Source organism: Petaurus breviceps, unplaced genomic scaffold (genome assembly GCF_028583685.1).
Source record: "Petaurus breviceps papuanus isolate PSGF00001 unplaced genomic scaffold, PetGlider_PUasm1.0 38, whole genome shotgun sequence".
Taxonomy (NCBI): domain Eukaryota; kingdom Metazoa; phylum Chordata; class Mammalia; order Diprotodontia; family Petauridae; genus Petaurus; species Petaurus breviceps.
The window spans coordinates 78,629,467-78,656,508 of NW_027186304.1; the positions used below are offsets into that span (position 1 = coordinate 78,629,467).

General features: G+C 38.3%; 1 protein-coding gene across 4 annotated transcripts in view; it reads right to left on the reverse strand.

Moving 5' to 3' along the window:
• Positions 1 to 27,042, reverse strand: part of CPA6 (carboxypeptidase A6) — a 378,150-nt gene that overhangs the window by 311,740 nt on the left and 39,368 nt on the right. The window contains exon 2 of one of the 4 annotated variants that reach the window (XM_069100080.1): positions 22,647 to 22,677. The exons of the other annotated variants lie outside the window; for them this stretch is intronic. Within the exon in view, the coding sequence (XP_068956181.1) occupies positions 22,647 to 22,677 (31 nt within the window). The remainder of the gene's footprint in view (positions 1 to 22,646; positions 22,678 to 27,042) is intronic. 4 annotated transcript variants of the gene reach the window in all.

Genomic DNA, 27,042 nt, shown 5'->3' on the forward strand with positions numbered 1-27,042 from the left:
AGAAGAAGAAGAAGAAGAAGAAGAAGAAGAAGAAGAAGAAGAAGAAGGAGAAGAAGGAGAAGAAGAAGGAGAAGAAGGAGAAGAAGGAGAAGGAGAAGGAGAAGGAGAAGGAGAAGGAGGAGAAGGAGGAAGAGTCAGTAAAGGAGCAAATGGGAAAGTAATAGTAAAACTCATATCTATATAGCAATAAAAAAAGTATGCTAGATTGGGAGTAACAGGATTTGGGTTCAAATCCTATTTGGCTTATATAGACTTTAGAAAAGTCATTTCAACTCCTTGAGCCTTAAATTTCTTTATATATAAGATGATGGAGTTGGTATTATGGGGGAAAGAACACTGATAAGTCAGAGGACCTGGGATCTAATCTTGTCTCTAATGCTTATCATCTGTGTAGCCTTGGGCAAGTTATTTACATTATACTGATGTCACTTTTCTCATCTATAAAATGAGGAGGTGGGACTAGATGACTTTTGAGGTACTTTCTAAGTATAGGGTTTTTATCTTTTGATCCTATCACCTCTAAGTACACTTTCAGTTCTAAATTTATGATCCCATGTCCTCATCTTATTCTGAACTCCTTGATCACTGATTTTCAGCATCATTTAATTGGCCAATATTCTATATTATATTTTTAGAATTTGTTTTTAGGGATTAAAAAAAAGTCTTGCCTTCCAAATCGTAAACATCTTAAGCTGGGGACTCTGACTTTGTATGGTCCTTAAGGCCTCTTATGCACTGGAGATGGCTAGGTGGTGCAATGGGAAGAGTGTTCAAGTCAAGAAGACGAGTTAAAATCCAGCTTCAGACACTTATTAGCAATGTAACCCTGGGAAATTCACTTAACCTCTTTTTGCCTTAGTTACTTCACCTGTAAAAAGGAGGTAATAATAGCATCCACCTCCAAGGGTGGTAGTGAGGATCAAACGAAATAATTGTAAAACACTTTGGAAACCTAAAGTGCTATATGAATTCTTCTTCTTCTTCTTCTTCTTCTTCTTCTTCTTCTTCTTCTTCTTCTTCTTCTTCTTCTTCTTCTTCTTCTTCTTCTTCTTCTTCTTCTTCTTCTTCTTCTTCTTCTTCTTCTTCTTCTTCTTCTTCTTCTTCTTCTTCTTCTTCTCCTTCTCCTTCTCCTTTACCTTCTCCATCTCCTTTTTATTCCCCTCTTCCTCCTCTTCTTCTTCCTCTTCCTTCTCTTCTTCTCTTCCTTCTTCTTCTCCTCCTCCTTCTCCTCTTCCTCCTTTTCCTTCTCCTCCTCCTCTTCCTCTCTTTCTCTTATCCTCTTCTTCATTTTTCTTCTCCTTATATTGTAGTGGCCAAAAAGTACTTCTTGAGGAAACCCAGGAGTGTTTGTAGTTGTGTGTGGGGAGCCTAGGTTTATAGCCAATAGCTATGGAAAGTTGATTATGAGAACAGTAGAGGGCATGAACAATGGGACAGCTCCAAAAGAAGATGGGAAGATGTAGGGAAGAAAAATACCCCAGTATTCTTTCTCTTGAAGGTTTTTTCTGTTATCTCTCTCTTCCCTTGCCCTTCCTAGAACCTTCCTCTTCTGGAATCTATCAGGGCTCCTCCATGTCAGAAAGTTCCACTTCCATGTAGCTTCACTTATCAGTCTTTCCTTGCTTATTAATTCAGAGGAAAATGGTTCTGAAATATTATAAGATAGGATCATGATGCTGAGGTTTTTATCAGGTAACAGCACAGGGGATGCTTTAATAAAAAAAAATGAAAGTAATAAAATTCTGGGTATTGTCATGAAGAACACTGGGGAAATAAAGCAGAACATTGTCATACTTTTATGAAAAATCATGCTGCATTCTTAGCTGGCACAATTGGTTCAGTTTTGGTGTCTGTAGTTCAAGAAAAAGTAAAGCAAATTTGGAGAAAGTATGGAGAAGGGAAGTTAAAATAATTAAGAATATAGAGGCACTGCCAGATGAGAAATAGAATTTAAAAAATGGAATCTTTTGTCTTTTTTTATGCCTAATCTAAGACAAAGAGTTTTAGGGCATACAAGAGAAGTATCTAAGATGGATGGGGAACCTGTGGCTTCAAGGCCACATGTGACCCTCTATGTCTTCACGTGCAGCTCTTTGACAGAATCCAAACTCCACAGAATAAATGAAGTTTAGATTCAGTCAAAGAACTGCACTTGAGAACCTAGAGGGTCACAAATGGCCTTGAGGCTGCAGGTTCCCCACCCCTGGTAAGATCACAAACAGTACAGATTGGGTAAAAACAGTCTTTTAGACCAAATCCTCCAAGAATAAGAGGAGAAGATATCCCTCAAAACTTGGAACAAGTAAGTTTAAGATGACATTGGCTTGTGCTACTTTATACAAGTAATAAACTCACAGGATTCATTAATCTAAGCAATTAATGTGATGGACTGGAATTAGTCAGGAGGCTGGAGTTCAAGTCATGGTTCTCTCAGTAATTTCCTTTATGATTTTGTGTGTTTACTTGTATCTTGGCTTCCTTGGTTCTAAAATAAAGGGATTGGAATAAGCTGTTTCTAAGGTCCCTTTCTAGCTTTAAATATTTATGCATCCCTGCAATCATAAAAGCCAGACATATGAACAACTTCCAAAAAAGGTACATCAATTAATGGATGATGGACCCATAATCAAATAATTTTTTTGGATTTAAAAAAATTTTTTAGACGGAGCCAAGATGGCAGAGTAGAAGCACGACCTTCCCGCAGCTCCGGCTTCCACCCTCCCCAATCCATGTAAAAAGGGGACTCTAAACAAACTTTGGAGTTGCAGAACCCACAAAATGACATAGAGAAGCTAACCTCCCACTGAGGACAGCCCAGCAGGCTGGCAGGAATCCAGCATAGGGCTCTGGGAGGTGAGCCCAGCCCCAGGCTGAGGCTTTAGCCCCAGGGCCAGCCTGACCAGCCAGCCAGAGGGAATCTAGATCAGCAGCAGTGGTGGCTGTTTCCAGATTTATCAATACATAGACACAAAGGACAAAGTGAGAGGGCAGTACATTCTGGACTTTGGGACCAGTAAGTGGGAGTGCGTGGCTTTTACCCCCAGGGCAAAAAGCCACTTGAGACGCCGGCACAGCCAGCCAGTGCCACATGGTAGCTTCAGCTCTTGGTCTGCAGAGTGTAGGGGGACCAAGCACCAGTCTGAGGGGTAATCACTCTTGCTTTAACCTGCTTGGATCTGGATTGCAGACTAGGGTGGAGGTCCTGGGGTGTGTGTCCAGCTTGCCAGAGTGTGTGGAGACATCAGAGAGGGCACCCATCTAATACCTCCGGCAGCTGAAAAAACCCCAGCGTTTGGGATGAAAGCTCCCCTGTCTGGTGGCAGAATCTTACTGTGGCAAAAGGCCCAAAAGTCAAGTAATTGAGTGGCAAAATGAGCAGGCAAAGGAAACAAAGCAGACAGAAGATTCCAACAATACACTCCTATTTTGGGGAAAAAAGGAGCAAAGCATGGAACAGGAGGAAAACAGTGAAGTCAGAATTCCTGCACCAAAAGCTTCAAAGGAAAATACAAGCTGGGCACAGGCCATAGAGGACCTTAAGAAAGATTTTGGGCAGAAGAACTTTTCTTTTTGGAAACAGCACCTCGTGGAGTCAGAGAGAGACTGAGAAGGATTGCTGGGGGACACTTTGAATCGCCCTGGACTTTTGAGACCTGCCCCCTGAGCTGCCAAGGACTGAGGAGACATGGCTGTTTTGCTGGTACTTTGTCTGTCTGTTTTGATGTTGTTTTGCCATATTTGCCCACTGGTGAAAGACAGTCCTTTTGTTGAAGAAGTCCTGGAACCTGGCTGTTGGCTAAGAGATCCTGAGACTGTCCTGCAGACAGAGTGAATACTGTCCACTGGTGAAGGACAGTGCTGTTGTTGCAGGGGTCTGGGAACCTTTCTGTTGGTTCAGAAGCCCTGAAGAAGGATTTTCTTGTTGTATGTTTACAGAAATCCTGGGAGAGGGTTTTGCTAACATTTTCAGGGGTTCTAGGACTGTTCTACAGACAGAGGATGAATTAATGAAGGGACTGGCAATGTATCTTGTGGCCTTGCTAAGCCTTGTCTCCCCAGGAACTAAGATTGCTGAGAACTTGCCTCATGTCAAGATGAAGCAAAGACCTCCATTTGGGTATTAAGTGTTGTGCTTAAAATTGATGTAACTCTGGGGTAGATTCAATTGTGATCCAGGGGTGGGGAACTTTTGACCTTTTTGTGTTCTGTGGTTGAACAAATGAATGTAGTTTACTTATGTTTGGAAACTAATCTCCATTTGAGAAGAGGGGTTTTGTGGTGGACTAAATGAAGGTATAGCCTAGGGGTGGAGTAGTATTTAGAACAGGGACTTTGTAATTGATTGAATGATTGGAAGGTCCTGGGGTGGGGTAGTACTTGGAGATTATTTAATCACACTTAGTAAATGCTGTATTTTGAATGATGTCATGTTTTGATCTTCTCTGTTCTTGGTTTGTCACTGAATAAAATGGAAAGCACCTATGCTGGTATTCTGAAAAAAAAAAAGAAAGATTTTGAAAACCAAATAAGAGAAGTGGAGGAAAAATTGGGAAGAGAAATGAGAACAATGCAAGAAAATTATGAAATGAGAGTCAACAGCCTGACTGAGGAAAATAATACCTTAAAAAACAGACTGACTCAAATGGCAAAGGAGGCTCAAAAAGGCAATGAGGAGAAGAATGCCTTAAAAAGCTGAATTTGACAGATGGAAAAAGAATCTCAAAGGCTCAATGAGGAGAATCATTGCTTCAGAATTAGATTGGAGCAAGTGGAAGCCAATGACTTTATGAGAAATCAAGATGCTGTTAAACAGATCCAAACAAATGAAAGAATAGAAGGCAATGTGAAATATCTCATGGGAAAAACCACTGACCTGGAAAATAGATCCAGGAGAGATAATTTAAAAATTATCGGACTACCTGAAAGCCATGACCAAAGTAAGAACCTAGAAATCATCCTCTAGGAAGTTCTCAAAGAAAACTGCCCTGATGTTTTAGTACCAGAGGGCAAAATAGAGGTTGAAAGAATCCACTGATCACCTCCTGAAAAAGATCCCAAAAAGAAAACTCCTAGGAATATTATAGCCAGGTTCCAGAATTCCCAGATTAAGGAGAGAATATTACAAGCAGCCAGGAAGAAACAATTTGAATATTGCGGAAATACAATCAGGATAACCCAGGATCTGGCAGCTTTTACCCTGAGGGATCGAAGGGCTTGGAACATGATATTCCGGAGGGCAAAGGAGCTGGGATTAAAACCAAGAGTCACCTACCCAGCAAAACTGAGTATCATGTTTCAGGGGAAAATATGGTCATTCAGTGGAATAGAGGACTTTCAAGCATTCTTGCTGAAAAAACCAGAGTTGAATAGAAAATTTGACATTCAGATACAAGAAGCAAGAGAAGCATGAGAAGGTAAACAGGGATAAGGAATCATAAGGAACTTATCAAAGTTGAACTATTAACATTCCTACATAGAAAAACAATAATTGTAACTTATGAAACTTTTCTCAGTAGTTGAAGGGATTAGAAATATATATATTTGTCTATATATGAGGGTATATGGGCATATGAAAACATATGTGAATTTGTATAAATATGTTTACAGGTATACATAGATAGAAGGCACAGGACCAATTTAACAGGAAGGAATGATACTTAAAAGGTGAAATAAAGAGGTGAGAGGAATATAATGAGAGGAGATGGGGAGTGACAGATTGGGGCAAACTATCTCATACAGAAGAGGCAAGGGAAAATGGTTACAGTGGAGGGGAAGAATAGGAAGGCAAAAGGGAATGGGTCAACCTTATTCCCATTGAATTTGGCTTGAGGAGGGAGTGAAATACACACTAAATAGGGTATCTCACCCTCCAGGAGAATGGGGGGGAGAAGGGGATAAGAGGGGGGATGATAGAAGGGAGGGTAGGCTGGGGGGGAGGGAAGTTGGAAGCACTCACTTTTGAAAATAGATGGGATTAAAGTACAGCATAGAACAAGTGGGAGGTGGGATAGGAGGGGGGGAAATATAGTCAGTCTTTTACAATATATCTACTATGTTATTGTTTTGCATTAGTCACACATGTACAACCTATACTGAACTGCGTATCTTCCCAGTAAGGGTGGGTGACAAGGAAGGAAGAGAATGAATCTGGAATTGAAAGTTTTAAAATCAAATATATGTATATATATATATATGTATATATGTGTGTGTATGTGTATATATATTTATATATGTTTACACACACATACACACACACACACACATATATATATATATACTATTATTAATACCATCTTACATGTAATTGGGAAATAAGATATACAGGCACTGAGACATAGAGATCTACTGGAAAAGTAGAAAGGGGTATGGGAGAAAATATGGGAGAGAGCAGATTGGAGGAGGGGTTATCCTGTGGGACTGCTATTTGGGGCAGTGGGTAGGGGAAAAACGGGGGGAAATTTTGTAACTCAAAATCTGGCAGAAACGAATGATGTAAATCAGAAGTTAATAAAGCATTTAAAATTTTTTAAATTAAATTATCTATTTTTACTTTTTAACATTCACTTTCATAAGTCCGGCATTTTCTCACCCTCACTCCTCAAGACAACTTGAAATCTGATATGGGCTCTACACACACATTCCTATTGAACACATTTTCACATTAGTCATGTTGCATAGAAGAATTATAATGAATGGGAGAAACCATGAGAAAGAAAAAAAACAAAGTAAAACAAAACAAAAAAGAAAATCTGCTTCATTCTGCATTCTGACTCCATTGTTCTTTCTCTGGATGTGGCTGGCATTTTCCATCGTGTGTCTTTTGGAATTGTTTTAGGTGCCTGCATTGCTCAGAAAAGCTAAGTATATCAAATCAGTCCTTGCACACTATGGCTGTTACTGTGTATAAAGTTCTCCTGGTTCTGTTCTCCTCACTCAGCATCAGTTCATATAAGTCCAGGTTTCTCTGAAGTCCACTTGTTCACCATTTCTTACAGCACAGTAGTATTTCTTTATATTCCTATACCACAACTTGTTCAGCCATTCCCCAACTGATGGGCATCCCCTTGATTTCCAGTTCTTGGTCACCACAAAAAGAGCTGCTATAAATATTTTTGTGCATGTGGGTCCTTTTCCCATCTCTTTGGGATACAACCCTAGAAGTGGTATTGCTGTGTCAAAGGGTATGCACACAAAATATAATTTAAAATATGTTAATTAAAAAAAGATAGTAAGGTGAATAATTGTGTCTTTTTAAAACAATCCATTCTTAAGTATCAGCGTCAGGAAACAAAAACTGAACTGCAAAGATAAGAGGTTTGGTCTTGCATAGCATATGTTGTCTTAAGGTTTCTTTTTTTTTTTTTTTAAAGCAATCGGGGTTAAGTAACTTGCTCAAGGTTACACGGCCAGTTATTTCTGGGTGTGGTGCTGAGTATCTGAGCCCAGATTTGATCCAGGTCATCCCAACACTGGAGCCGGTGCTCTTACTCGCTGAGCCACCTGGCCGCCCCTAAGTAATTGGGGTTAAGCGACTTGCTCAAGGTTACACGGCCAGGTGTTTCTGGGTGGGTGCTAAGTGTCTGAGCCCGGGGTTCGATCTCCAGGTCTTCTCAACACTGGAGCCGGTGCTCTTACTCGCTGTGCTACATGGCCGCCCCCTGTCTTAAGGTTTCAAAGTGATATGTGTGTGTGTGTGTGTGTGTGTGTGTGTGTAACAGGAAGCTTCAGTAGAAGAATGTTTGAACATGTTTTTTTTTTTTAATTCAGTATATTATTAGCATGTATACCAGTGGAATGGAAAAACATATATGTCGGTTAAATTAGCCATAGTTGCATGCATCCAGTGCATTGCATATTTTGACCTTGAGGCTATAACCAAAACATGAAGTGAGGAGCATTTCACATATCAGTGAATTCAGTCACACATTCTCTTCCTCTTGAACATAGTACAAAGGGTCTCTCTGGCACTTTCCCCACTGCAAACTCCCTTCAACACTGAGTATACAAGAATAAGTGTCTAGTTCAGATTTAGTAAAGTGATGCATATTAGATCTGAAATGTAGCTTGCTTTTGTGTTTTACCCCATGGCATATAGTTAAGCATTATGAACTACAAAATAAGTTCCCCTATATTGTTACTCTAAAGGTCATTGAAAATAACTTTCATATTTGTCTCCTGGTTTTTAATTTCTTCATAAATATCGGCAAATTTAGCAGAAATTTGTGTTATATCTGTATATGTATACTTATATACATTTATCTAGAAGTGAAAACATTAATAAGTATAGCACTGTTTTTTTGAATTTAAAATGAGAGTTTTAAAAATCATTTGCATGAATAATTCTCAACATGTCATATAAACCTGGGGTGTCAGGAGATTTGGTGCCAGCCTCAGACAGGGAGGTGTGATATTTTCAATCACACATTCAAATCAAGCCATTGGTTTTCTTATTCAAAGGTATGCTTGCTTGAATCCATAAAATCTAAATGAGGCCATTTTAATATTCAGAAGACTGATAGTCCTAAACTAAAGATTTGGAGGAAACCTTCAAAAGCACAGGGATTGAGAGTTCTATCTATATAACTGCTACAGTGATAGAACTAAGTCTACTTAAAGGCCCAAGTCAGAAATTTAATCACAATAATGAACAATACCTATATTTTAAAGTTCATTCAATTTAGTTGTTTTTAACATAGATCAATGGCATTTGCCATTCAGGAACTCAGATAGGGGCCATGCTTCAAGACACAACTATCTATCCATGAACACCAACAGGAAGTTACTGTGTCACTGCTTTATTTAATTGGTATAGTTGCTCAAGTAATAACAGCAAACACCACACACACACACACACACAGTACCAATCACATTTCTGCTTTGGTAAACATAGCATTATATACACACCTAGTGGTTAATATTGGATTAAATGGTATTCCCAGGAGTATAAGTACCCTGTAAGTGTATTGGAAACTGACTTCTAGCAATTGCTAACATCTGCCACTCTTCCCCTTCCCATTTGCCTTTTGCAAGTTCATTTTGATGTATTCATCAAAAGATAGCAAAGAAACCAGCAGGCATGATTCAAATGATCCAAATTCAATTCAATAAGCACAACCTAAAATCTATTGGGTGCTAGAGAGACAAAAATGAAATCATTCCAGTAGTAAGAACAGGGAAAGATGAAATATGTATGCTAGTAAATTAATACAAAACATTTTTATTGGTTGGTTATTCCGGTCATCTCCAACCCCAATTAGAGTTTTCTTGGCAAAGATACCGGAGTGGTTTGCCATTCCTTCTCCAGCTCATTTTACAAATGAGGAAACTGAGGTAAACAGGGTTAAGTGACTTGCCCAGGATCACACAGCTAGTTAAGTATCTGAGTCCTGATTTAAACTCAGGTCTTCCTGACTCCAGGCCTGGTGTGCTCTCTACTGTTCCACTTAGCTGTCCCTTTAGAAAGTATGTATGAAGTTATTCAATTCAACATATTTATTAATCTCCTAACAGATGGAGATAACAAAGGCAAAAAATAAAACCAAGTTCTCAAGAAACTTAAATTCTACTGAGGGTGGAGAATAAGGGGAATAACATACAAAGATATATTAATATAAAACATTCCAGTTTAAACCACATCCAATTAGCCTTTTGAAAGTTACATGATATTGTAATTATTTTTAGGTACCACAGAGATTCCATATACTGTGAGTTTAGATTGAAGGACCCTTAAGCCTTTCATTTCCCATTTTCTCAAGCATATTACTCCCTTCTCCAACATGTCTCCCCCCCCGTCTCTCTTTCTGTCTCTCTGTCTCTCTTTCTCTCTCTCTTTCTCTGTCTCTCTCTTTCTCTGTCTCTCTGTCTCTCTCTGTCTCTCTCTCTCTCTCTGTCTCTCTCTGTCCTTCCATCCTTCTCTCTCTCATCTTCAATAGGCTCTTCTCTACTGATTCCTCCCTTGCTGGCTGCAAAGATGCTCAAGTCTCCCCCATCCTTCAAAAAAAAATCGCTCGATCCTATCATTCTATCTAGGTATGATCCTATATCTTACCATTTATATTCTGTTCAGCTCCTTGAAAGAACTGTCTACACTTGGTATGTAGTTTCTTTCTTTTCACCGTCTTCTAAATCCTCTACAATTTAGTTTCTGGATCACCATTCAATTGAGACTGCTCTCTCCAAAGCTATAAGATCTCTTACTTGCCCATCTAATGGCCATTTCTCAGTTTCATATTTCTTGACCTCTCTGTAGAACTTAACATTGTTGGTCACCTTCTCCTCCTTGATATTTTATCCTCTCTATGTCTGGGGACATTGTAGACTAGTTCTCTCCCTACTTTTCTGACCACTTCTGAATCTTCTTTTCTGGTTCATTGTTCATGCTCCAGTCCCCAACTGTGGGTGTTTCATAAGGCTCTGTTCTCTTTATGCTCTTTCACTTGGTGACCTCGTCAGCTTCTTTAATTATCTGCTCTATGCACATGAACATTTATAAGTATACTACTGTGCATTAGAATTTAAAATGAGAGGGTTTTTTAAAAAAATCTGTTTGCATTAATCAATATATCTAGCCTTTCTTTCTCAGCCCTAAGTTCTTGCCATTGGATTACCAACAGCCTATTGGACATCTTGACCTGGCTTCCCATAGGCATCTCAAACTTAAGATGTCCCAAGGGGAAAACAATACCTTTTCCTCTAAGCCCACCCATCTTTCAAACTTTCCATTCAGAGCATTGCCATCCTACTGGTTGGTCGGGGTTGGGGAGTACATCCTCAGTATCATTCTTAACTCTTCACTTTCACTCACCCCACATGTCCAGTCAGGTACAGAATCTTGTCATTCATGCCTCCACAATATCTCTTGCATCAATTTCCTTCTTTCTACTCATACAGTCATCATCTATGTGGAACAAATTCGGTGACATTCTAATTAGTCTTCCTGCTCTGAGTTTCACACCTCTCTATTCCATCCTCCACATGGCTGCCAAAGCAATTTTTTCTAAAACAGAGGGTTTACCATATCACTTCCCTCAGTCAATCAATTCCAGTGGCTTACTATTGCTGACTTTCTTACTGTTCCTCTCCTATGATTTGCTATCTCCTATCTCCTTGACTATCTGTCATGCCTGGAATATACACCTTCTCTACTTCCATCTCTAGGAATCCAAGGCATTCTTTGATGTATAGCACAAAGTCACTTTTTGAATGTGGCCTTTCCTGGTCTCCCAGTTTCTAGTATCTTCCCATCTGCAAGTTTACCTTGTATTTGTTTTGTATATAATCATATATGTATATACTGCCTCTTTGAATAGATTGTAAGCTCTTCAAGGGCAGGGACCATTTCACTTTTGTCTTTTATCTCTAGTGCCTACCACATTGCCTAGAACATTGCAGGTGCTTACTAAATACTTGTGGATTGATTAAACAGTATAGATGTAAAGATAGGAGGGACCTAATGGGTCATATGCAACCGCATAATTTTACAGATGAAGAAACAGAAGCCTAGAAAGGATAATTAACTCAAAGTTATGCAGGTAGAAAATGACAGGTCCAGGATTCAATTCTAGCTCTTCAGATTCCAAATCCAGGGTTCATCCCACGGCTTCCTCTGAGTATATGCTCTCCCCTTAAGACTCAGATGATTGAATGAAAAAAAAAGCATTTATAAAATACTTACTATGAGCCAGGAACTTATACTTCCTAGCTGTGTGACCCTGGACAATTCACTTAAACTTTAGCTGATTTCCTCATCTGTAAAATAGGGATAATAACAATTGCCTTCCAGAGTTGTTGTGATGATGAACTGAGATAATATTTGTAAAGTGGTCTGCCAACTTTAAAGCACTATATAAATGCTGTTATCATTATCATTATTTTATTTTTATTTTTTAAAGCAATCGGGGTTAAGTAACTTGCTCAAGGTTACATGGCCAGTTATTTCTGGGTGTGGTGCTGAGTATCTGAGCCCAGATTTGATCCAGGTCATCCCGACACTGGAGCCAGTGCTCTTACTCGCTGAGCCACCTGGCCGCCCCTAAGCAATTGGGGTTAAGTAACTTGCTCAAGGTTACACAGCCAGGTGTTTCTGGGTGGGTGCTAAGTGTCTGAGCTCGGGATTCGAACTCCAGGTCTTCTCAACACTGGAGCCGGTGCTCTTACTTGCTGTGCTACCTGGCCGCCCCCTATCATTATTATTATTAAGTGATGAAGATGGAAATATAAAAGTGAGACAGTTTTTGCTTTCAAGGAGCTTGCATTTTAAAAAGGACCAGATAAAATAGCTTCCTCGTGACCAGGAAAGGGAGTGACTGGAGATAGTGAATTGATCCATGGGGTGGTCAATTGACATGTATTTTCCAGGAAAATATGTTAATATTGATTTAATTATTGAATATAGAATTTAAAAACCTGGAAGGACAATAAGCATTGGGCAGATGGCAAGATGGCCAGGATGGGATGTGAAGCATGGCCTGAAGTGGTGGTTACTTGGACACATTGGGTTAGTCAAGTGTGGGCTTTCTCACTCAGTAATCAAGGAGGTTTGATGGGTTTTGCCACATTTAGTGGATTAACTCCCCTAGGGACTGTGGCACTTTTTTTTTCCTTTGGAGGTGTGGTTCCTTGGTGCTTTTTAGCTAGAGAGAAGTGTAGCAAGGTAGATAGTAAGATGTCTAGATGGTATGTGAAGTATGGTCACATATGTTAATATGTGTACACATATATGATACACATGTGTGTATATACACTCACTATAACTTAATAAATAGGATACCAACCTATAAGTAGTTCACTTTTTTAAAGGCACTTCAAACCGTGTTTGAAAGTGCTGAGAAAAGCAATGGAAGGTAATCAAGGGCTATTATCAGATGCATTTTTAAATAGATAAACTGTCTCTAGGGGTCAGAGGCTGTCCAAAACAAAGATGAAATTAAAAAAAAAAACCTCCCCTTTCCTGCAATGCACTCCCCCACAACAAGACAAAAAGCTGTAAACTTATTTTATATTTATCAAAGTCTGCTCCCTTATGAACTTTACTATGGTACTTTCAATTAACACATCTTCTGTCTCTTTTGGCAGCTGCCTATGCAGGGAAGAAAAACAGACTAAGGGAATAGGAGTGTGCTGAAATTTCAGTGTGATGAAAGCATCCTTCTCCTGGAAATGTGTGAACTAGGTACTGGCAGCTGCATGAAAAGCCCTGTTTTATTTTCATGAATCTGCCACCATCAATTTCACCACTGTACTATTTTCCTTTGAAACTTCCCTGTAAAACATTTTAATGATGAGAGGTGAGCATGGTTTTCCAATTAAGGTTTTACCAGTGAAGTGTGTATTTCTGGCAGCAATTTATTATGGGTGTATTCCTTCCTTAGGTAGGTATTATTATCATTCTACAAGTATCTGTGTTAGACTGTCATTACTGCATAGCTCATCTCATCTGGTAATGCTATCCCCTTATAACAGAAGCATTAATATGCGGTAAAATGAAGTTTAATTGAGTGGGAAGGTCAGCATAACTTTCCATGTGTACACAGCCAGACTGAGTACAAGAGGTATGCCATTTCCTTCCTCTCAAAGTCAATTTTGTGGAATAGATCATCAGCATAAGCTAAAACTTAATTTAGCAAATACAGAATCTTCAGAAGCTGAGTAACACACAATAGGGGTGGATAGAACTGTGTCAAGGCTGATAATTTATTCAGGAGAAGTTAGAACAATTAGCATAGGGCAAAGGCTCTCAGCCTCTAAAGATCTCAGCCTGGAGGCAAAGCATACTCTTGGAGAATGAAAATTAGAATTAAAATGGAAATGACCACTTAAAGTACTAGAACTTCCCTTCTTTAGGGTTCTAATACTTTGTGCTTATTGGATCTCTTACTGCTGTGATACTTATTGGTATGGTAAAGGTTAAAGTAGGTTGCAGGCTGTGAATCAAAAGGCAACCTACTCTCCAGCTAAGTTACCAGCAAATTTCCTGATTTACCAAGTATCCAAAATTTAGCGTATCAAAATACCTGAATCCCTAGCAAGTTTTTTATTAACAGCCCCCCTTATTTCTAACCAAACCCCTCAGAATTAAGTATCTCTGTAGCCTGTTCACTATATTCTAAAGGCAGGGGCCATGTCTTCATACTGTATATAACCATACTCCTTGCGCTCTGCTGCCTAATACATTTTAACAGATGATTATCCTTTATCATGGAATCAATAAATCTGTCAACAGGTACAACAGTACAGTGCCTTGTACTGTACTAGACACACCCACAGTGCACCCATGCTATGCTAGGCATCAGATGTTTCTTCTCTCAGAGAGCCTAGAAAAGGTGGGGGAGGGGGAAGGAGTACAAATGAACAAATGAATCAAGAGTAGGTGAAATAATGTATTTAAAATGTTTTGCAAACTTTATAGCTTTATACAAATATAAGCTGGTGTCATTGTTCTCAATGTTATCCATAATTTGCTTTAGGGATGGAAGGAAACAAGTTAATTCAGGCTTATTTTATTTTGTTTTGCCTATGCTTGTTTTTTCACTGGTGTGAGGAAGATATGGTGTGGAAAATGCATCCATTCATGCAGCTCTACTCTGAAGCTTCTCCGTAATCTACAGTCATAGAGATGCTGGAGACACCAAGGGGTTAAATGACTTGCTCATGGTCACATAGCCAATATGTATCAGAGGCAGGACTTGAACCCAGATCTCCAAGACTAGCTTTCTATTCACTCTGTCAAGCTGCCTCTCTGTATGTTAATGTCATTATTCAATCTGGCCCCCAGTGACAGTTTTATCCAATAGAAGGGTTCAAATGTCTACTGGGGAGAGCAAACAGTAGCCTAATGTCTGCAACAGTGCATACAAATTCTTATCATTTAGCTTTATGCTTGTGCCCAAAAGACACAGGGCATTCACTGTCACACATGATGGGACTGGATATAAAAACTATTTCTGTTGACTGTAATTTCTTTTCCCTTCCTCTTTGCCTTTCCATATCTCATCCATGTTTCAAGAACCACCTTCCCTGAAGACTTCATCCCACAATTATCCCTCTCCCACTAACTCCTGTGTGTTTATTTTTCTTTTATGATGATCACATATGTCATTCCATTGAGGCAGAGTGGGGGCAGTGCATAGAGAGCAAATCTTGACTCAGCAAGGTCCTGGTTGAAGAGCCAGGCTGTGACACTTAGTGACTGAATGACTTTAAGCAAGTCCTTTAAGTTCTTAGGGCCGCAGGCAACTACTTAAGGTAGGGATTCCTAACTTTTTTTTTTCCCATTGATGAAACCTATGGACTTTTTGCCAGAATACTATTTTAAATTCATAAAATGAAATACATAGATTATGAAGGAAGTCAGTTATATTGAAATACAATGATAGATTTTTAAAAAACAAGTTCATGAGCCCCAGGTTAAGCCTGCCCTACAAATTCCATAAAAGGCCCAGATTCACAGTGGTAGGAAGAACAATCCCAATGAAATCATAGGTCAGCATTAAAGACAAAGAGTTATCCTACTTTGTTATACGGAATACCTCCATGCTTAATAGTAATCATTTCACGTAAGCAGTTCTTGTTGCCCAACTAGATGATAAGCCCTTATGACAAGGATTTCTTTTGTGCTGCAAAGAGCCTTGTTCTAGGTGCATAGTTGATAGTCTACATTACAATTAGGTGCATAAATGATAGTCTATATTGAAAAGAAAAACAAATTTATGGGTTAAAAAGCCACCTACCTGTTCAAAGATCCTAATGGTATTAGTTGAAGGAGTAAAAGAATTCGGCAGTTCTACCTATTTCTGAGACTCTACTCAGATCCCCTCCCTTCCCTTTCTTCAATTATGGCTTTAAAGAAGGTGCCAGAGGAAACTGTAAATCTGAAAGACCAGAAGCTCAGGCCAGTTCACACAGCCCCAGAGTAAGCAATACAGCCTATGTAACAAGGCTGACAATAAAAAAGCAAAAGGCCTGGGAGACTGGCAAAGAACCAGATGCTACACTCTTGGAATAGATTTTCCCAAGTGCTCCATCATTATGGCTTTGGACCCTCTTATTTCTTACCAAAGCTAGCAATAAAAGAAAAGGTCAAATAGGAAACACTATGTTTCTCTCAGCCCTTCCGACCATTCCCTCACAAAAAAGAACCCAACTCCAAAACAAATAAAAAACTTGGCCTTATATTGATGTCCAAGAGCAAGGGTAACCCAGAGCTGAAGGAAGGCTAAATTTATTTTGAGATCTGTAGTAGAGATCTGTAGGTAAGGTATAAACCACAAGAGTTTTGAGTATCTGAGTTTGCTCATACAATAATGAGACCAATAAAAGAGGGTTTTTCCATTGTGCTTCTGCAAACAGCCTTTTGGATTCCATATTTATAATGTACTAATGGGTAATTTCTGTCGAAGGGTGCTATTTACAAAAGGAGGTCAGAAGATTTATGTATTTACAAGTCATGGTTCAATTTGTTTAAGCAAGGCCCAAGATTGAATTATACACATTCCTTTAGTCTTGTAAATGCTTGTGTAGTTTATAAGTCTGAAAGAAGGCCCACTATTTCTGCCAATTGACCCTAAACTGAATTGGCTAAGCAGACATAAATCACTGTCCTGAATCAATACTGCCATCTTCCCAGTAGTTGTAGAGACATTTGCTGTGACAAAGGAAGGTTTCTGTAGTTTCTGGGCTTGCAAAAGACTTGAAAGTCAATTGATAATATTATGGAGCTTTTCTCTTTCCTTAGAGCTAGAAGAAAGAGAAAAAGAAAAGGGCTGAGAGGCCTCTCACATAATGACACCAAGATTAGGTCAGTTTGTATTAAGTACTTTGATGGATAAAAAAGATAAGGAAACCAAAGTATTTGCCCTCAAGAAACTTACTTTCTAAGGGGAAAATAGTAACAAAATAATAATAACAGTGTTTATATGTTTTAAGGCTTGCAAAGCACTTTGCAGATATGATCTCATTTGAACCTCACAACAACCAATTATTAAAATTGTGTGTTGTTGAGGGGTCTGGTTCAAAGGCTCAGAGGTAGACCTTTAAAGATACTATGATGATGATGATGATAACCTTTATATAGTGCTTTAAGGTTTACAAGTGCTTTATTTAGTGATTTTCAACCATCTTCTGAGTTATTATTATCCCTCTTTTACAAGTGAGAAAACTGAAACTGTCAGAGGTTCATTGACTTGCCTAATATTACACAGCTAATGAGTGTCTGAGGTAGTATTCAAATTCAGGTCTTAGTGACTTCATTTTTAGCACTCTATCCTCTGCTCACCTAAAGGAAAAAGAGGGAAATGACAGAGAATGGCAGCATTAGCCATTTGGCTTCAATGGAGACTGGCTGACTGGAGAAAGGACTGAGATTAGGTACAAGAATAGCCCTTATGACTGGCACTGAAAAGGTTGATTTAGGAAGGTGAAGGGAGCCAGATAACATGGATTCAAATATGGGATCTGCTATTTAATATCTGTGTGATCTTGGGCATATCATGACTTTTCTGAACCTGTTTCCTCATCCATAAAAACAAAGTCTATGACTACTGTAGGGAGTCTCTTAATTTCCTTTCATCTCTGATTTCCATGGGTGAAGACCACTTTTTATACTGCTAAACCAAGAGAAAAAGGAGAAAAGGAACACAAAGGGTCTTGGCAGAAATCTGCAGAGCCAAAGTACTTGCATGAACATTGAAAAGAACACTGGCTGTAGAGTGAGAAGACAAGGCCCCAAATGCCACCTCGGATACTGCCTAAGTGACCTTGGGCAAGTCACTTAACATCTTTGGATTTTAGTTACTTTATCTGAAAAATGACATATTTGAATTAGATGGCCCCCTGGGTTCTCTTCCAGGTCTAGAACCATAATCTTAGATCTCTGTGGTGACATACCCACCCAGTCTTTAAGACACAGATTTATATTCTGAAACACTCTTTGGGAAATGTTGATTATACAATGAAGAGAGTTTGATTTTGCAGCCTTCTCTCTAGAGTTGCTATCTAGAACCTTACTTTCCAAAGACCTCAATTTATCCTTGAGAGAAGTAATTTTTCTCTCTGCTTTCTCAAAGAAATAACAGTGATTTCCCCAGTGTCTCTTGTGGAAATGAGAATGTTTTTTTTTTCCATTGTCTCTACAAAGGATGAAGTAAAAAAAAATTTCATGAAATTGTGGATTCCCCAGAGTCCTTAACATAAGACCGTAGTGAGACTCAGTTCTTCAGAATAAGGAGAGATTTATGAGGACCTTTACTCCGACCTCCTCTGAAATGATGTGTTCAATTCTGGACATCACTGTTTAAGAAGGACTTTCCTAAACTGGAGAGTGGCAAGAGGAGGGCAGGGAGCATGTTGAAGGACCTCAAGTCCAAAGCATATGAGGATCAGTTAAAGGAATATGAGCTATGTACCCTGGAAAAGAAAAAAACTCAGAGAAAAAACTCAAGTATTAGAAAGGCTGGCATGGGAAAGAAGGGATGAATATATTATATTTGGTCCCATAAAGAAAAGCAGCAATGAGTAAAAGCTGAAAAGAAGACATTTTAGTTTTGGTGTTGGGGGAAAAAACTTTTAAACAATTACAGCTGTCTAAGACTAGAATGGGCTGTCTGTGGAGGTACTGGGTTCTTATTCCAGGAGGTCTTCAAGGACTATCTGAATGATCACTAGGTATGTTAGAGTGGAACTTTGCTTTCAAATAGGGATTTGATTGGATATCTGTTAAGGCAGGGGAAGGGGAACATGTGGCCTCAAGCCCACATGTGGCCATCTAGGTCCTCAAGTGTGGCCCTTTGACTGAATCCAAACTTTACAAAACAAATTCCCTTAATAAAAGGCTTTGTTCATAAAACTTGGACTCCGTCAAAAGGCTGCACCCAAAGAGCTAAAAGGCCACATGTGGCCTCAATGTCACAGGTTCTCCACCCCTGTGTTAAGGTCATTCTAAACTTTCAAAATTCTATGGTTTAGTGATGTCCTAACTATATACTCCACATGGGAATTATCTCCACAATATCGCTGATGGATAGCTATTAAGGCTCTATTTGAGGCATTTCTAATGACTTAAAAAGCAATCCATTCCATTGTTGGACATCTCTGTTGCAAATTTCTTTTTTTTGTTTATCTGAAAACTGATTCCCACCCATTAGTTTTAGTTTTTTTCCTCTGGAGTTATTCCAACCACATCTACTCTCTCAAACATGATAGCCCTCCAAATTTCTGAGGACAGCTATTATACTCTTCCTCCTGTGTCTTCTCTTCTTCAGGCCAAATATTAATGGTTCTTTTTAACATTCTTCACCAGACCTAGTTTTGATATTCTGTCTGCTACCCAGCACTACTTCATGTTCATTCTATAGTGAATAAATATTTCTTTTAGCACTCATTTCTTAGAACTGAATATCCTTCTTGTATGTCTGATGTGGGTAAAATAAAGTAAAACTATCACCTCCTTGTTTTGGACTCTATGCATTTCTTAATATTGCCCAAGTTTAACTCCTTTTTCAAAAAAATGTTAAGAGAAACAGAGAAGTGATCTTGTATAGTGGGTTAGACATCTGAGCTTAGCATCAGAAGATGTGGTCTCAAGTCCTTTCTCTGATATATACCGACCATATGACACTGGGCAAGTCAATTTAACTTTTCATGGTTCCAAAAAACTGTCTAAGACTATAAAATGCTAAGCAAGTGCTTATCAACATTGGTAGAGGGAATTCTCATAATATGTTCCCCATGATAATGAAATCCCACATCCCACAAAAACCATAACATTCCAAAAACAAAGCAGTAAAGAAAGAATTAAGGAAGAACAAGCTTTCTTACCTGTTTTTGGAATCACATCTTATGAATGTGAATCTATTCTGAATGGTAAGGACCCACCCACTTTTGATGATTTAGAGAAAAGGCTTACAAAGTGGCAACGAGAACAGTGATCTTTTAATCCCCTGAATGCTTTCTCCCAATCTACAGAATACTTTAGAGACCTACTGAATTATTTCTTGGCTAGGGATTTATTTTTAGTGTCCATGCAGATCACTTTTGTCAAAAGACTAAGTTGAGCTATCACAAGTTTTGTTTTGGCAAATGACAAGAGAAATGGGCTAACCACTTGTCTACAATTGACTCTTTGATATCACATTTCCCCACTTTAGAGCCTTACTACTGCTTCCTGCAAGTCATTTATTCTACTTAAACAGCCTACTGCTGTGCCCTTTTAAAAACAAATCTTCATGCTACAGCAATTAAACCTTGTGAAACATAATGCAATATATTCTATAGAATAAACAGCAGGCAATGGATGCCCTGGGTATTTTGTGATCAGTAGGAGAGTATTTCATTACTCTTACGGTTTTATGACAATTTAGATCACAAGTCACTTGATGTTACCAACGTATCCAAAGTATCTCATAGTCTCTAAATACCTTTATTTTCTTTTTGTAAAAAAATTCCAATGATTGAGAGGACAGATTATACAAAATTTTATGAACTTTTGAGTCTATGCACCTTAATTTCTGCATATCCTTAGGGCCATAGAGGTAAAAGGCAGCTATACAGGAAAGCATTACTTTTAGTTTATCCATTTCAAAATTGGCAATGAGTTGTGATTTGGTAGATCTGGATGCTGTTTAAAGAGCTAGCTATAAATATCTTAATCCTTCTGGCTTTAAACAAATTCCAGAAGTTAAGCAATTGTAATCTCAAAAGGATTTTACAAGTTAAAGCTAAAAATGTTCAGTATAGCAATACATGGATTGCATGAATTAGTATGTTGTTATTTAAAAGTAAATTGAGACTATTCAGAGGAGACCAACTATAAACTGATACAAATAGCTACACATGGTATTCATATATTATTCAACAACAAGGATATAAGTGAAATTAATCAAGCACAGTGGTTTGTGTTCCACCAGCCTTACTTATTTCTGTCTCTTGTGTACTCCAACACCAAGTAGTGCTTATTTCTTAGCCAGAGAATGAGGGATAGGCAGCTGTGCAAGAATAAAGGGAAAGTAATTGAAAGAGACTATTGACTTTGGTACTAACCAGGAGGTCTCCATCCCAAGGGTGGGAGTTGTAGAAGTGTGAAACTGAATGTTGATAGTGAAGACAAATATATTGCCATGGTGGAGTTCCTCAGAAAATCTCTTGACCTCCCCTGTGATAATCTAATGTGTTCATGATATGATGACTCTTTAGATGATAGACCAAACACTTCTACATTTCCTCATACTTCATTCATATCATTCCATTTCTAAAACAATTTTTTTAAACCAGAAATTTTTACTGCTAAACCATATTAATTCTACAACCCTACAGATTTAAAGATGTGAAAGACCTTTCAAAGATCATCTAGTGCAGGGGTTCTTAACCTTTTTTGTCATATACCCCTTTGAGAGTATGGTGAAGCTTATGAACCCCTTCTCAGAATAATGATTTTAGATGCATAGAATAAAATACATAGGACTGTAAAGAAAATCAATTATATTGAAATGCAATCATCAGAATTATATTAAAAATAATTAAGAGCCCAATATCTAGTCCCACCATCTTTTGAACAGATGAGAAAATTGGGTTCCAATTGTGGTTCTATCCTGGTCAGGAAGTGAGGCATTGGGAGCTATCCAGTAATTGAATGGGAAGGAGTCAAAAGATACTGTACTTTAAAAATTATCATCACAAGGCTCCTCTGATGATTTCTCTGAGATTTTTTTGACAGTTCATCAGTTCTCAGTGAAGACAAATAAGCTCCCTGAAATGGTTAAAATACTTGAAAAGAAGGCACTGGGTGATTTAAACAGAGCTTTTCATAACCATTCTAAACAATATTCTGAGACCTATAGTTCCAACTATACACATACAACAGCTGTGTTTATCCTCATGATGAGACATTAAAATAAACATACCTTGTAATAAGCCAGGTTCATTTAATGAAATGCTTGATTAAATTGACACATGAACATGAATTACTATTTCACCAGAAAGATGCAATTCTCATTCTATGGAAATGCACAAACCTAACTATGGATGCTTCAATAAATAGGGAAGGATAAATACACATACTGTGTTCTTGATTGAAAATCTGAATACAATTGTATAGAGTCTGTGATAATGTGTTGGTTTTTTTTTCAAATGAACATTTTTAGTCTCCTATATTAAACAAGCTATGCGGTGTGGTGGATAGAGTGCCTGGCCTGAAGTCAGGAAGACTCTTCTTCATGAGTTCAAATCTAGCCTCAGATTCTTATGTGACCCCGGGCAAGTCATTTAATCCTCTTTGCCTGTAAAATGAACTGGAGAAAGAAATGGTCAACCACTCTAGAATCTCTACTAAGACAACTCCAAATGGGGTCATGAAAAGTCAGACACGATGGAATTGATGACTCAACAATAATGACAACATGAAGCAAAGGAACCCAGATATGCAGAATATAAACTCCTTGAAGGCAGAGACTGTTTCATTTTTGTCTTTGTATTATGGAACTCAGAGCAGTTCCTGGCATAGAGTAGGCACTTAATTATTGCTTCTTGTTTGATTGAAACCTATTTCCCATCACTTCTTGTCTTCCTCTACTACAATTTCTTCTACATCTGGCTTATGGGCCCCTTATGGACAAACTTCTCTTCCTGAAATCTAGTTAGGGATCACTTGTACCCACCTCCAGAATTTCCCATCCAAGAGTAGGAGAACTGGAAGGAAAGAAAGAAATGTTATACACTTATAATTATTATTATATCATATGTAATATAATATGACATGACATGATAATATAATATAACATTATTTTACATTATTAATATAATATTATATATGGGAACTATTGTTCAAACTACACAATACACCAGCTGTGCTTATCCTCATGATGAGACATTAAAATAAATCATATTATGTTATACATGATAATATATAATCTATTATTAATATTATATGTAATTATAATTAAATGAGTTTACTTTTCTGTTCAAATCTCATTCACAGTGTCTATAACAGTTATGTAGGTCTTTTAAAATGCTGATGTATATTGTAAAGAAGTTGCTTAGAGGAATGGGTTAGGTGGTGTTATGAAAAATCAGTTTGAAGTTATAAGCAACTGTGTATTGTAATTAAATCAGTAAACTCCGTGTCTAAACAAAAGAAAACAAATAGAGAGAAATCAATAATTCCATCTCTGGTTGGAAGAAACCTAGTCATGATAGTTTTGTTGAGTGTTGGGATTCTTTTTTCTAGTTTCCTAGTGGGGGAAGGGAAATGGAAAGCTCTAAGAATGGGAAATGAGAGAAGAAATACTCTTTTCTCTGTTACTCGAAATTTCTTTGGTAGATGAAGAAGGGTAAGGCTGGCAAAGACTTTTGCAGCTGAGAGAAAGAGTAGAGGGGCTTTGATGCTGAGCAAATTGGAAATTGCAGATGAAGCTGACTTGACAGAAGCCTTTGAGATCCAGAGTCAAGCAGGTAAATGGAAAGAGTAAAGTTGTTGACCAGAAAGAAAGAGAAAGGAATAGGTGTGAGGGGTAGGAACCGGACCTGAGATTTTATAGATTGAGAAAACTCTACCAATGCAGGTTGGTACCTTTTCTGTAATTTATAGTCTTAGAGTTGCCTAGAGCACTGAGAATTTAAGTGACTTGCTCACTTGTTAGGAGGAAAGTTAATCTGGATTTTAGAATCTGGTTGTTTTAATATTTGCTCTAAAGTAACTTAAAATATGGTATGTTCGAATTTCCTCGAATAGAACTATTCTAATGAAGAGATTTATTTTTGATAAATGAGGGCCACCATTCTTAAATTTTAGTAGGCATGTACCTTACTGTTGGGGCCAGGTGGTATGACTCATTCAGTGCCACCATCAAGTGGCATACTTGAACATGAGGAACAGTTCCTTCAGAGGGCAGGGAACCCCCTTGAGAACTGAAGCTGCAAATTTAAAAGCACTAAATGATGTTTTGTGACTTGTATTACCTCTTTTCATCTGCCTCTAGGCAGCATTGTGTTTAATGGGTACAGGTTCAGTGAGCATACAACTTATTCTTAAAGAACTTCACAGGCTTTTCCAGCAAATTGTCTAGATTCCTTAAAAACCCTTAACAGCTGTTTTCTCCACCTGGAATACTGGTCCTCTTTCTCTCTGCCTATCCAAATTCTACCCTTTCATCCGTCAGACTTGAATCAAGACCCAGTTCCCCAGTACAAGTTTTTTTGGATCATTCTCCTTGCTCCTCTGAATTCATATAGTACATATTATTTTTACCACTGACTTGATTTTCTGCTTTGTACTTTTAACTTTCCAGATTTATTGACTTGTTTTCCCAACCAGAAAGTAAGCACCTTGAGGACAGAGATTATGTCCTTTACTTCATTATCAACCCCAATATACATGGCATATAGGAAATAGTAAATATAAAAAAACACAATTTTCTTTTAGAATAGTGTGAGATTATCATCCTTCAGACTACTTAGCTTTGACCTACTCTGAATGACCAGCTCAAAGTTCCATAGAACTTTTATATTTTTTCTGAGATAGCTTTATTTCTCTACCCCCCATTTTTTTCTTTATTAATTTGTTTGTTTACTTATAGGTTGCAAGATTCAGTTCCACAATCCTTTGAATTTCAAATTTTCTCCCCCTTCTTCTCTTCCTCTCCTCCCCCACCTCGCCATGGAGGCATGCAATCAAGTATAGGATCTGCAAATACTTTCACACTAGACATTAGTCAGGTTATAAAGGATTATATTGGATGGAATGAACAATGGGAAAGAGGAAACAAGAAAAAGATTAGATCTATTTTTGCTTTTGCTTTATCTGAGATAAAAATTGCTACCCCTGCTTTTTTTACTTTAGCTGAAGCATAATGTATTCTCCTCCAGCCTTTTACATTTACCCTGTGCATATCCCCTTGCTTCAAATGTGTTTCTTATAGACAGCATATTGTAGGATTATGGTTTTTAATCCATTCTGTTATCTGACTCCATTTTATGAGAGAGTTCATCCCATTCACATTCACAGTTATGATTACTATCTGTGTTTTTCCCTCCATCCTATTCCCTCCCCTCTTTATGTTTTTGTTTCTTCCTTCTCCCTTCCCCTCCTTAAGAGTTTTCCTTTTGACCACTGCCTCCCTCAATATTTCTTCCCTGTGCCCCTGCCTCTTTCCCTACCCTTTCCTCTCACTACTATTTCCCTCCCTTCTTATTCTCCCCTTACCCCTCCTTCAGCTTATAGGGCACAATGGATTTTTCTACTTATCTGAGTATGTTATTCCTTCTTTGGTTCCAAACCAACAAGAGTAAATTTCATACAGTGCTCCTCTCCCTCCCTCTTTTCCCTGTATTATAATGAGTTTTTGTGTTTTTTCACATTATAATCTTAAACTTAACTGATTATGTTGATCCCTTTTTGAACCAGGACCAATGAGAATAAAGTTCATATGATGTTCATCTCCCTCCCTCCTTCCCCTCTACTATAGTATGTTTTATGCCTCTTCATGTGGCATAATTTACCCTTTTCTGCCTCATCCTTTACTTTTATCCCATTGCAGTCCCTTTAACCCCTTAATAAGGTTTTTTTTATCATCATATTAGTTCATTTATACCCACACCCTCTATCTATGTATATCACTTTTAAAGGTTGTGATAATCATGTAAATTTCAGTATTGACAGGTATCAGCTTCTCATATAGGGATGTAAACAGTTTGCTCTTATTGAATCCCATATTATGTGCAGGTATGCATGTGTGTGTGTTTATGAGTGTGTATTTTCCTTGTTTACTCTGCTAGGGTTTACTCTGTCATCTTGGCTTCTGGAAGTTCAGGTAGGTGATTTTTAAACTCCCAGGCTGTGGGCTGGTAGCCCCAGGAAAAGCTGCTGTCTCTGCTGTGGGCCCTGCACTTTCTATTACCCAGCTCCGACTGATCCTCCATCCTGGGGTGAGACATCTGTGAATCGCCCTTGGGGTGGGTGAGTCCACTGGCTGAGGCTCCTTCTCACTCTGCTGTAGTCTGCTCTCTGGTCCACCCTGGTGCAGCCCCTGCATGCTCTGTGCTCCCCCTGCCCAGGCCAACGTAGGCACTTTCCTGGGCTGGGAATCTACCATGCTGCTCAGTCTCCCAATGGATTCTGTCACTCTAAAATCCATTCAGATTCACTTTTTAAAGTTTAGTGACAGAATTCATGGAGGAGCTTAGAAAAGTTACTGCTTCCTTTCCTCCATCTTGGCTCAACCCTCTGATAGCTTTATTTCAATCAATGAAATTTATATTTATACAATTTTGGTCTGCCTCAACCCAGAATTGACTCATATTAAGTTTACAAACTCCTTTTTGTCCTCTTTCTCTTCCCATATATGTGTGTGTATATACACATATACATACATACATAACACATACACATATATGTGTGTGTATATATATACATATATATTTGTATATATAAATTTTCCAGCCAAGTATTTCTTATCTTCTTCTTTTATAGTTGATTTTCTGAACACAAGTACAAGACCTTACATTTATTCCCTATTAAATTTCATCTTGTTAGCTTTAGCCTGTCATTACTGCTACCCAAGATCATTTTAGGACCTGTCATCTCATGCATTAGCTATTCTTTTAAGCTTTTAGCTAGTCACAGATTTTATAAGCATGCCATCTTTGCTTTCAAACAGGGCATTAATTAAAAAAAACTAGATAAAATAGGGTCAAAGATTGAGCCCTCTGCCATTCTGCTAAGGATTCCCTTGCATCTATGTTTTGGGCCTTGTTAGTAATCTGGTACTGTGTCCACTCACCTCGACTTTTCATCAGAACATTTTGGGACTTAGAGGGGAAAGAGGAGAAATAGATATATCCCATTTTGTCTGATACCATTTCAAGGTCAGCTACAAGGGAAAGCACATGCCTACCATCCAATGGGATTACTTGAGAGAATCAGGAAGTAGGCTCAGGAATGGCATATGTTGATTGGTAGTTTAAGAGAATGACTTGAAAACTGAGGAGAGTCATTGGAGTGTGTCAATAGGAATAAATTCACATGCCAGCAGGTAATGTGAGGGTCTGGGCAAGTGT